The sequence below is a fragment of the Centruroides sculpturatus genome, unplaced genomic scaffold (assembly GCF_000671375.1).
Source record: "Centruroides sculpturatus isolate CEXI.00-Female unplaced genomic scaffold, Cexi_2.0 scaffold811, whole genome shotgun sequence".
Taxonomy (NCBI): Eukaryota; Metazoa; Arthropoda; class Arachnida; order Scorpiones; family Buthidae; genus Centruroides; species Centruroides sculpturatus.
Window position 1 is genome coordinate 168,079 of NW_019385134.1, and position 10,295 is coordinate 178,373.

At 30.8% G+C, this 10,295-nt stretch overlaps 2 protein-coding genes across 3 annotated transcripts in view; both read left to right on the plus strand.

The window, feature by feature from the left end:
* The window catches only part of LOC111635244 (myotubularin-related protein 13-like), a 152,489-nt gene extending 143,275 nt beyond the window's left edge, over positions 1-9,214 (plus strand). For both annotated transcript variants that reach the window (XM_023380151.1, XM_023380152.1), the window contains exons 37-39: positions 885-1,098; positions 1,578-1,733; positions 9,033-9,214. In XM_023380151.1, the coding sequence (XP_023235919.1) occupies positions 885-1,098; positions 1,578-1,733; positions 9,033-9,199 (537 nt within the window). In that variant the 3' untranslated portion in view covers positions 9,200-9,214. The remainder of the gene's footprint in view (positions 1-884; positions 1,099-1,577; positions 1,734-9,032) is intronic.
* Positions 9,215-9,980: 766 nt separating this feature from the next.
* LOC111635245 (myotubularin-related protein 13-like) overlaps positions 9,981-10,295 on the plus strand; it is a 9,739-nt gene continuing 9,424 nt past the window's right edge. Inside the window, exon 1 of the mRNA XM_023380154.1 lies at positions 9,981-10,134. Coding sequence (XP_023235922.1) covers positions 9,991-10,134 — 144 coding nt within the window. The 5' untranslated portion in view covers positions 9,981-9,990. The remainder of the gene's footprint in view (positions 10,135-10,295) is intronic.

Genomic DNA, 10,295 nt, shown 5'->3' on the forward strand with positions numbered 1-10,295 from the left:
AATAATCCGTATAAACTACGCTATAAACAAAAAATTGTAGGATTACTTACCGAGTGTCACCATTCGACATTGCCATTGCTCAACATTGTTTTCGTCGCGGAACAGCTCAGCAAAGAGCGGCCGATTTCTAACAACTTATTTTTCTGTGAAAACTTCGTAGAACTTCGGAGACATCATTAATATAAATAATTTTAATCGCCGTTGAATAAGAAATGTTTCTTTCACAAGAAATGTATAAAATTACAGTACTGTATTAGACTTACGGTACCTAATTTACATACTGACAGACGATAGTTAGCGTAAAAATCTCCGTAGCGTGGCGCCACGCTAGACGGCGGAAATTATATATTTAATTATAACAAAGTTACAATAAGTTAATATATAATTATATATACAGTACCTAATTTATATATAATTAATATATAATTATATGTACAGTACCTAATTTATATATAATTTATATAATACTGTCCAGACGATAGAAATCTCTCCGTAGCGTGGCGCTACGGATGGCGGGAAAGTAGTTCAGCTGCCCGATGACGTTTTACATAATTATAGGAGTTTTTTTACCTTTTTTTTACGGATACCGTCACAATTTTTTCGCAGTTTTATAAGAATCGTAATTATAGGGGGGTCGACTGTATATGTATGTGTAGCATATAGCTAGTCTTGTCAGTGATAGAGTAACTGATTTTAATTTAAATGAAATTTAATATGAAATTAAAATCACTGTATTATAAACATATTTTGTCATCATACACTTACACTTTTAATACTTGTTTTTAAGAAAAGTTATAATTTTCATGAATTATTTAAAATTGAGAAATTTTTTAAAAATATTATTCATATTTTTTTACATTAACAATGATGATAAACTTTTTCAGCGTCAAGTTTCTTTTACTACACAAATGATTCGATCTCATGGACGCTCAATTCATAAACGTTCTACTATAGAAATTTTGGTCAGAGGTAAAATGATAGGTGAAGGTACTCAGCCTCAAGTATATTCTCATCCTCATCGTTTTGAAAAATATAATTACACTACTCCAACGTATTGTGATTATTGTTCACATATTTTATGGGGCCTTGTAAAGACAGGTAACATTAATGTTTAATTATATCATATTCTTATCACATTTGATTTCTGCAAATGTATGTAAGATGCTAAAAACTGAGTTTAAATTTAGATTATTTTTGATATATGATGAGACAAGTTGAGTCTTGAAAAACGTTTTATAAAAATTTAATCTGGTGATGAAGTGAGTTTAGACTAAATTGGTTTCCTAGCAATTTTACCATCTTATGCATGTTTATTTATTGTCTTCAACTAATATAAATATCATTTTTGGGTTATCAACATTTTTATACTTCTTATATTAAAATAATAATAATACTTTTTTTTTATTTGTTAAAAACATCATTTGAATAATAGTTCACATAATAAACATCATAATAGTTAAATATTTTTATAAATCTTATAAAAATAAGATTTTTATTGCACATAATTATATTTTGTATTGTAAAAGGTTTATAAGTTAATAAAAAGTTTTAAAAAAAATGGAAATTCTTTCTTTTAGGTATGAGATGTATGGATTGTGGTTATAATTGCCATGAAAAATGTTTAGAAGCAGTTCCAAAGAATTGTACAAAATATAAATCTGTAATTGATTCTGGTGCTGTTACAAATGCAGTATCAAAAGGAGGAAGTGCAGAAAATTCTTCTGTTTCTTCAAGTGAGTATTACTATATTTATTTATTTTACATATTAATATTATACTACTTAACTGCACAACACACTGGTATGAATATATAAAAAATGTGACTCACATGAACCAATTAACCATTGTGAATACGATTAGCTATTTGAGTGATGAATGTCTTTGTAACCCCTTCTGGGCTCTTTTTCAGGCTTTTTTTTTTTTATTTCAAAACCTTTTGAATTTTGAAATTGGGCTTCTTTTTTATTTCTAAACCTTATTTCAAAATTCAAAAGGTTTTGAAATAAAAAAAAAAGAAGCCTGAAAAAGAGCCCAGAAGAGGTTACGAAAACATTCATCACTCAAATAGTTAATCATATTCACAACGGTTAATTGGTTCATGTGATTCACGTTTTTTTTATATATTATACTACCATAAGATCATGCAAAGAACTTGCATTGGTATACATTTCATAGAAAATTGCTATAATGGAAATAAAATCTGCTCCATCATAAATTATGCATCTCAATGTTGAAAGCATGGCATCACCAGCATGCAGTTCAGAAGATAGTATCTCAAACATTAAAATGTTTTTTTGTTTCACTTCTGTTGGTAGTTGGTTGCATATGTAATTTTAAATAAGGAAAATGAAAAAGAAAACCAGAATACTGAGAAAGATCTAAACTTTTTAGATATTAGAAAGTTTTGGGAGACACCAAAGCTTTACCTAAGTGTTGAAAATACAAAATGACTACTAAAAACAAATTATTTTTATTGGATTGTTTCATTTTTATTTTATTTATCTAATAAAAATAATAATGATGATGATAAAACAATACATCATATAACCTCTGGTAGCATCAGTAAATTGTTTACATAGACATATAATCACACAGAAAATATAATACACCAAGAGCTTTGCACACAGATTATTAAACAAAACCCAGGCACCATACTACAAATTTACTTCATAATCAGTATTAGATAATGACAGATACAATATATATATACACACCATGACAGAGCCATAATCACAGATAAAACAATTCATCACAATAGAGCTCACATCACTTTTATTGAAAAATGCAATATGATCACTTATATAATAGACATATCCATTCCAAACACTCATAACATGAAAAATGTTCACGCTGAAAAAATCAACAAGTACATGACACTTGCCCAAGAGATGAGGCCTGTGGAAGATGGATAGAGTCCTGTCTTCCACTGGTGTCACACCACATACACTACATCAGGGCTGTCCAACTGGCGGCCCGCGGGCCGTATACGGCCCGCCAAATAATTTTTACGGCCCCCGAGTACATTTTACTATGAATAAATTTATGTTACTAAATTATTATTATTAATATTAAAATTATTTTACTATGTGAAAATTTAAATCTAATTTGAATTTAAAGTAAGTACTATTTAGTTTGCGTAACTTCACTTAACCTGGCTGAATACAGCAGCAACCTTCTTGGCCCCCGAAATGTTTGGTGAAGAAAATATGGCCCGCGGGCTATAAGTTGGACAGCGCTGCACTACATAAAAGTCTAGAAACATTAAACCTTAATAAAAACATATACCTTATATAACCCATAAACAACATAAACCTTGATAAAAACATATACATGGCACTACAGAAAGCTGCAATATTGAACATGTCACATTGTTAGGAAGTTGCTAGATGTGGTCACATACACCATTAACACAGAGGTTAATGTTTTACTTGTTTGGTTAAATATACCTTGACTTTAGTGTCGTGTAGCACTTGTGACCAGTATCAGCTGAATGTGGCATTTACAACATAATAATAATAATATATAAATTCTAAAAATTTTGGAGATGATAATTTTAATATCAATAATATCCAGTGACATGAGTTTCCAAATTGAGTACTCAGTTATAACACTCACTGTCTTGCAAATTAAAAGAAATTTCATAGTTTTCCTGGATTCTTGATAGAGGTTGGTTCCAGACTGAAGTGCATTTTTATTATAATATTAATCATCTCCATATGCAAATGATTTGTCTGTATATACATTCTTCCATCTTACTTATAACTTACCAGTCTATGATGGACAATAAACTTCTGATGTTTATTCTGTGCACTGCATAAGATTTTTATATTTTTGATGTGAGTTTAGAGTTTCAAATGGAATATCAACATTTACCCAACAGTTTAAGGTGGAGAGCAATCATCAAAGCAGGACAGTCATAACATTGAACCAGTTTGTCAAGTGACAAACTGGATCAATGTTAGCCTATCAGTAGTTTATTGGCTTTGGCATTAGTTCCTAGAGACTGATTATGTTGCAGAAGACCTTCAAAAAGTCACCACAGAAATTGAATAATTATAAACAAAACACAAATTAAACCAAAATTCCAGTAAGAAAGTGTAATATTTATCAATAAATGTTTTCATCAGCTTTCAGCTATCAGATAATACTTTATCATCATTTAAAGATCAATGTTTGATATTACATTCTATTTTTGAACACTGGTGCTTAACTTGATGACAGTAGCTGAAAGCTATTGAAAACATTTGTTTATTGGTAAATCTTGCACGTTTCTTACTGGAATTTGGCTTAATTTGTGTTTTCTTCAAGAAGTCGTTCCCAAGCTAAGACAGTAAATGAAAACCATCCCTAAACTGTGATCTGAGCTTTATGCAGTTACAGGGCAAATATGTCAACTGTACTAACTTCTGTTATATGTAGAAGGCAAAATGATTAAAAGAACAAACAAAGATATGCAACAGACACCTGTTTATTCAAAAGCGAATATGGCCCCATGGTACAGGCTGCTCTAAGGCAAGGCTTACTATCAGTGAGGCAATTAATGGTTACCTCCTGAGATATTCCTTGCCAAACTGTGTCCACTATGGCATACATGTTGTCTACAGTATGAGGTGGTGATCCCCAGTACACCTCATATCAGATGAAGTCCCACAGGTGTTCGATAGGAGAGAGATCTGGTGAGGCTGCTAGCTAGAGGAGAACATAAATTCCATTCAGGCTGGTGAGAGTTTACCATGTGATATGTTGTCAGGCATCTTGCTGGAAAATCATGTTGGGTGCAGCCTTCACCAGTGGCCGATCAATAGGCCCCACAATTTGTATGAGATACTGGTCCCCTGTCAGAGTACCAGAAATATGTGCCAGTGCTGTCCACTGATTGAGCATGATGCTTGGTGATGGGACCAGTATGATGCTTGACAGAGAGGGTTAGCATGTAGCACACTCTAGGATATTACCAGAGCCGTCATTCCTCTACAGACAGAAGCAGGATTCATTTGTAAACAACACCTGATGCCATTCAGTGGTCCAATTTCAATGATGATGACACGGCACTACGCCAGGCATGCAGCCCTGTGTCGAGATGGTTAATGGCATCTTAGCTGGTTGCCATATGTGCAGTCAACTTCATGAAACCTGGAACCTGTTGTGAATGGTTTAGGTGGACACAGATGTACCTGTTGATGGCGACAGGCGGTTTTGGATGTCATGCTGTGGCAAATCTGCCAGTCTGTGCATTCTGTCATGCACCATGTAATCCACTCCCTCTTTGGTGTGATCACAGGTGTTCCTGCATCCATCATGTCACACCTCTCTGAGTGGTATGCATGTCATGCCCACATACATGGCATCTGCATGCATATATATTGGGCATGACAATCCAAGGTGCAGCTTTAGGATACAGTCTCATTCCTCAGTCATTAACTAGTAGTATTCAGTTCACTGTTACCTCTGAGGCATTTTCTATGCTTCTTCGAAAGTTTAGCTGCCATGAACTGTCACTGATAGCATTTTTGACCCGAGTTGGCTGCTGGTTTTTATAGACTGAAACTGGGTATTATATGACCCAATGTATATGCAAAGTTAATCATTTCCATAACTTTGTCACATCTACCAGTCCTGCAATTTGCAGGTGGTTATGTACATTTCTTTGTGGCATTGTGCTTTCACTTTTGAGGCATTTATATTGATAGAATCACAGCAAATTTTATTGGATTTGATGGAACATTATTTTCTATATGATTAGTATTATACAAGTTGCCTCCTTTACAGAGTGTATTCAATTCTCACTATTAATTCATATTTACACTTAAACACACACACAAATTATTTGTGTGCTTTGCTAATGAAAAGCCTAAAAGAAAGAAAATCTAAAAACTGTCTATTGGCATAACTGGTAAATACATTTAATAAGTACTTTTGACAGTATACATCATCATCTTCAGGTGATATGTTGGATGGATACTGTCAAAAGTACTCATTAATTAAATATACTTACCAGTAACACCAATAGACAGTTTTTAGATTTTCTTTCTTTTATTTTTAATAAGTGGCATCTCTTGTAGTTTTTATCTCATTAATGAAAATCAGCTTGCAACATATATTAGATAAGTTATAATGTTTCATTGCTGTGTACATTTAATGCCTATACAAAACACACAAACATCAATAACATATATAGATATCATCAAACTGGAGAAAGCTACTTGAAATATTTGATAAGCAGTTAAATCTTAATTACCTGGAACTAAATCAGAATAAAACAAGCATTCTTATTCATATTTTTATCTCATTAATGAAAATCAGCTTGCAACATATATTAGATAAGTTATAATGTTTCATTGCTGTGTACATTTAATGCCTATACAAAACACACAAACATCAATAACATATATAGATATCATCAAACTGGAGAAAGCTACTTGAAATATTTGATAAGCAGTTAAATCTTAATTACCTGGAACTAAATCAGAATAAAACAAGCATTCTTATTCATATTTAGTTCCCTTTACAAGGAAGAAATTATACTGTCTTTTGGCATTAGATTTGTTTGTTTGATAAAAATATATGCAAGTACTTTCAATATTTCAAAATATCTTTCTCAAGACAGTATAATAAAAAATTACAAAAAGTTCTCTTTATGTTATTTCATTGCAAAATCAATTTTTTTTGCTTAATTGAAATAACTAAATGCATTCATAATGTATTATGAAACAGAATGGCAAAATGTTGAAATTCTGCTAATTGTATATATTTACAGTAGACCCCCCTGTATGAATCCATAGTTCATATAATACAGATTCGTATAACACTGAAAAAATTGCAATCCTATTTGTATAAACCAGCTAAAAGAGACTCGTAAAATGTCATTGCCAACTCCTGTCACGACAGGATTGGTCGAATCTAGACCAATATCAGATATTGCACAAACATTGAGTTTAAACGAGCAGCGGACCTACTAAAAACCATTTATTATTTAATGGCCATAAAAATTATATTTATATTAATGATGTCTCCAAAGTTCAGTGAATTTTTCACAGAAAATAACTTATCAATGGCGTCGTCTGACAAAAACAAGCTTAAGCAAAAGCTCCGTGACAAAAACAAGCTTAAGCAATGACGTCATCGAACGGTGCACACTCGGTAAGTAATCCTACAATTTTATGTTTATAGTATAATTTATATGGATTATTCCTAAAAAATTATACATATTTTGGAAATATTGAGTCAAATTAGTCTAGAATCGATTAATTTTATGGAAGAAAACGTTTCAAACAGCCATAGTTCCTAAACTGCACACATGCCGGGATGAGATTGGCTCGTGTATTTAAGTGACTCGTAAAACACAGAATTCATATAAAACAGAACATATCTACCATGTTATAGGGGGGGGTCTACTGTATTATTATTAAAAATATTGTTTCTGTTCATAAACAGTTACATTTACGACTATTTTCTATATAACATAATATACAGTGAAGCATCAAAAATCTGGACTAATTGTGTCTGGACCCATTTGGATTTTCAAATATACATGTAAATTAATTTAAGGACTATTTGAAAAAATTCTAGACCTATAAATTCACACTATCATTTGTCTGTCCGTCTTAATGAAGATTTTACTCATTATTAAAACTTAGTTTTTTTATAAAATTCATCCCTATCATCAAGATTAAGATTTTTGCCATTTTATAGTAATTAAAAATATAAAACTTGTTTATAACAAAAATCTTATAACAGCTGGAAAAGTTATACAACTCGTTGTTGGATTTCTTTTCATATGTTAATAATACGTAGCATCTTATTCTATGTTACTGTAAAATTTGAAATAAATTGCTCCAGTAGTTTCTCATTTGTGTTGGATTTTCACTTTCATGCTTATTTTTTTGGAGGGAAATGTAAATATCTATTGAATCAATTTTTAGTTATTAAAAATAAGTAAAATTGATATATCTTATATATATATATATATATAGTTAAGTACTCTTCATTAATTTATTACAATTTATTGAAACAGATGTTTTTAATCTAAAGAGCATATACTGTAATTGTATTGTTTGTCTTTAATTTGTTGACTTTGTCTTTTTTGTATGTATATTTATTTATTTAGCTGTTAAACCTAATAGGCTTTCAAAATAATTATAAAAACCGATGGAGTCAGAAATTTTTCCTTTTTTCTTCTTACATAAATGTAAAATACGAAAAAATTATATTTTTCTTTCTCTTCTGACTTTTTGGATAATATATAACTTCAAATTTTAAAACATTAAGCCAATAATGACTATAAAATTTTCAAAAAAAGTTAAAAAGGTATAAAAAGAAAGAAAATAGTTTGCAGAGAAAAAACTTTTATTTACATTACGAACAAGCTTCCCAAATGCATTTCGCCAAGGCCTCTTCAGTGGGGCTTACAGTACACAGTTTACATTCTGACAGTCAACTCATTAAAAAGCCACTTATATGGTTAACAAAAAATTCCCAGCATTCCGCTGTTAACATTCCCGTATTTAAATTTACATTATTGTTTTGCATAATTATAGTGAAGTGTTCTTTTACCTTTTGCTTTACATTGTTTTTTTCTTTAAAAATAATTTTTAATTTATTAGTATTAATCTGACAATTATTACTATTACAATGTTGGAAGACAGGAGAATTACTAATTTTTTAACCTTACAGCAGCCAGATGTTCTGACAGTCGAATCTTTAATCTTTGTTTTGTTTCACCAATGTAAAAACTAGGGTTGTTACACATGCATTCTATCCAATAAACAACACCACCTTCCTCTAATAAATCTTTTTTGGTACTTCTTATAATCATCATATTTGATAACCTGTTATTTAAGGATGGAGCCAATCTAATTAATTTTTGATTAATTAAAAAACTTATTATATTTTCCATAAATACCTTTTATATATGCTTTTATGTACCAAAAAACTTACTTTAAATATATGTTTGTTCCTTTACATAATATTCTTTATTTATTAATAAGTATTTCAGTTTTTATTGATAATACAATTTTATAATACGAATTTCAGGCGTTACAACTATGCAAACAAGCAGTCAGTACTATGACCAGTTTTCATCAAATGTAGCAGAAAACAGAACACATGAAGGTTATTTATATAAAAGAGGTGCACTTCTAAAAGGATGGAAGCAACGCTGGTTTGTTTTGGATTCAATTAAACATCAGGTTAGTAACTAGTTTAAAATTCATATATATATATATATTGCAGCAGTTGTCAGAAGTGTGATATTCCCCATTTTTATATATATTTTTTAATCCTTCACAATTTTAATTATTTAATTGCTCCTTCCTCTCTTCCTTGGCATGTTGTGAAATTTCTGATATTTGGATAATAAACTATTTTATTGTAATTTGTCTTTTTAAATTATTTTGAGTTGATACTAAAATTTGAAAAGGGGGATCCCTAGATCGGTAAAATAGGCGAATTTCCTCCTACAACTTTGGTTGTTGTTCGGGGTACAGTTAAGGTTTTAACAAAGTTTGAGTGAATACATAATTAGCAAAAAAGTTGAAATAAAGTGATTAAACAAAAATTATTACAAATATCGTAAATAACAGTTTACAAATGCATATATAGAGATGATTTTTGGAGGGGGAAATGGTCTTCACAATTTGAAATCGATCGAAAACACTGTGAAATGATCGTATACACATGCACTATCTATCGTAGGATAAATGTACTATGCCAGAAACCTTCGCGGGAGTATGTTAAACAACTTCCCAAAGCTTCATGGCAATCGGATAAACGGTGTGGTAATGCATGAAGGACAGACACACAGACATACATTCATTTTTATATATACAGTAGATCCCCCTATAAGACGGTAGATACGTTCCGTTCTTTATGAATCAATTTTGTAGGAATCATAGTTTACGGACTACGGCTGTTTGAAAGGNTATTTATTAATAAGTATTTCAGTTTTTATTGATAATACAATTTTATAATACGAATTTCAGGCGTTACAACTATGCAAACAAGCAGTCAGTACTATGACCAGTTTTCATCAAATGTAGCAGAAAACAGAACACATGAAGGTTATTTATATAAAAGAGGTGCACTTCTAAAAGGATGGAAGCAACGCTGGTTTGTTTTGGATTCAATTAAACATCAGGTTAGTAACTAGTTTAAAATTCATATATATATATATATTGCAGCAAATAAAAAAAAATATATACAGTAGAACCTCGATTATCCGGACTAATTGGGGATGAAGGTAGTCCGGATAAGGAAAAATCCGGATAATCGAAACAAATACTTTAATTTGTCTTTTAA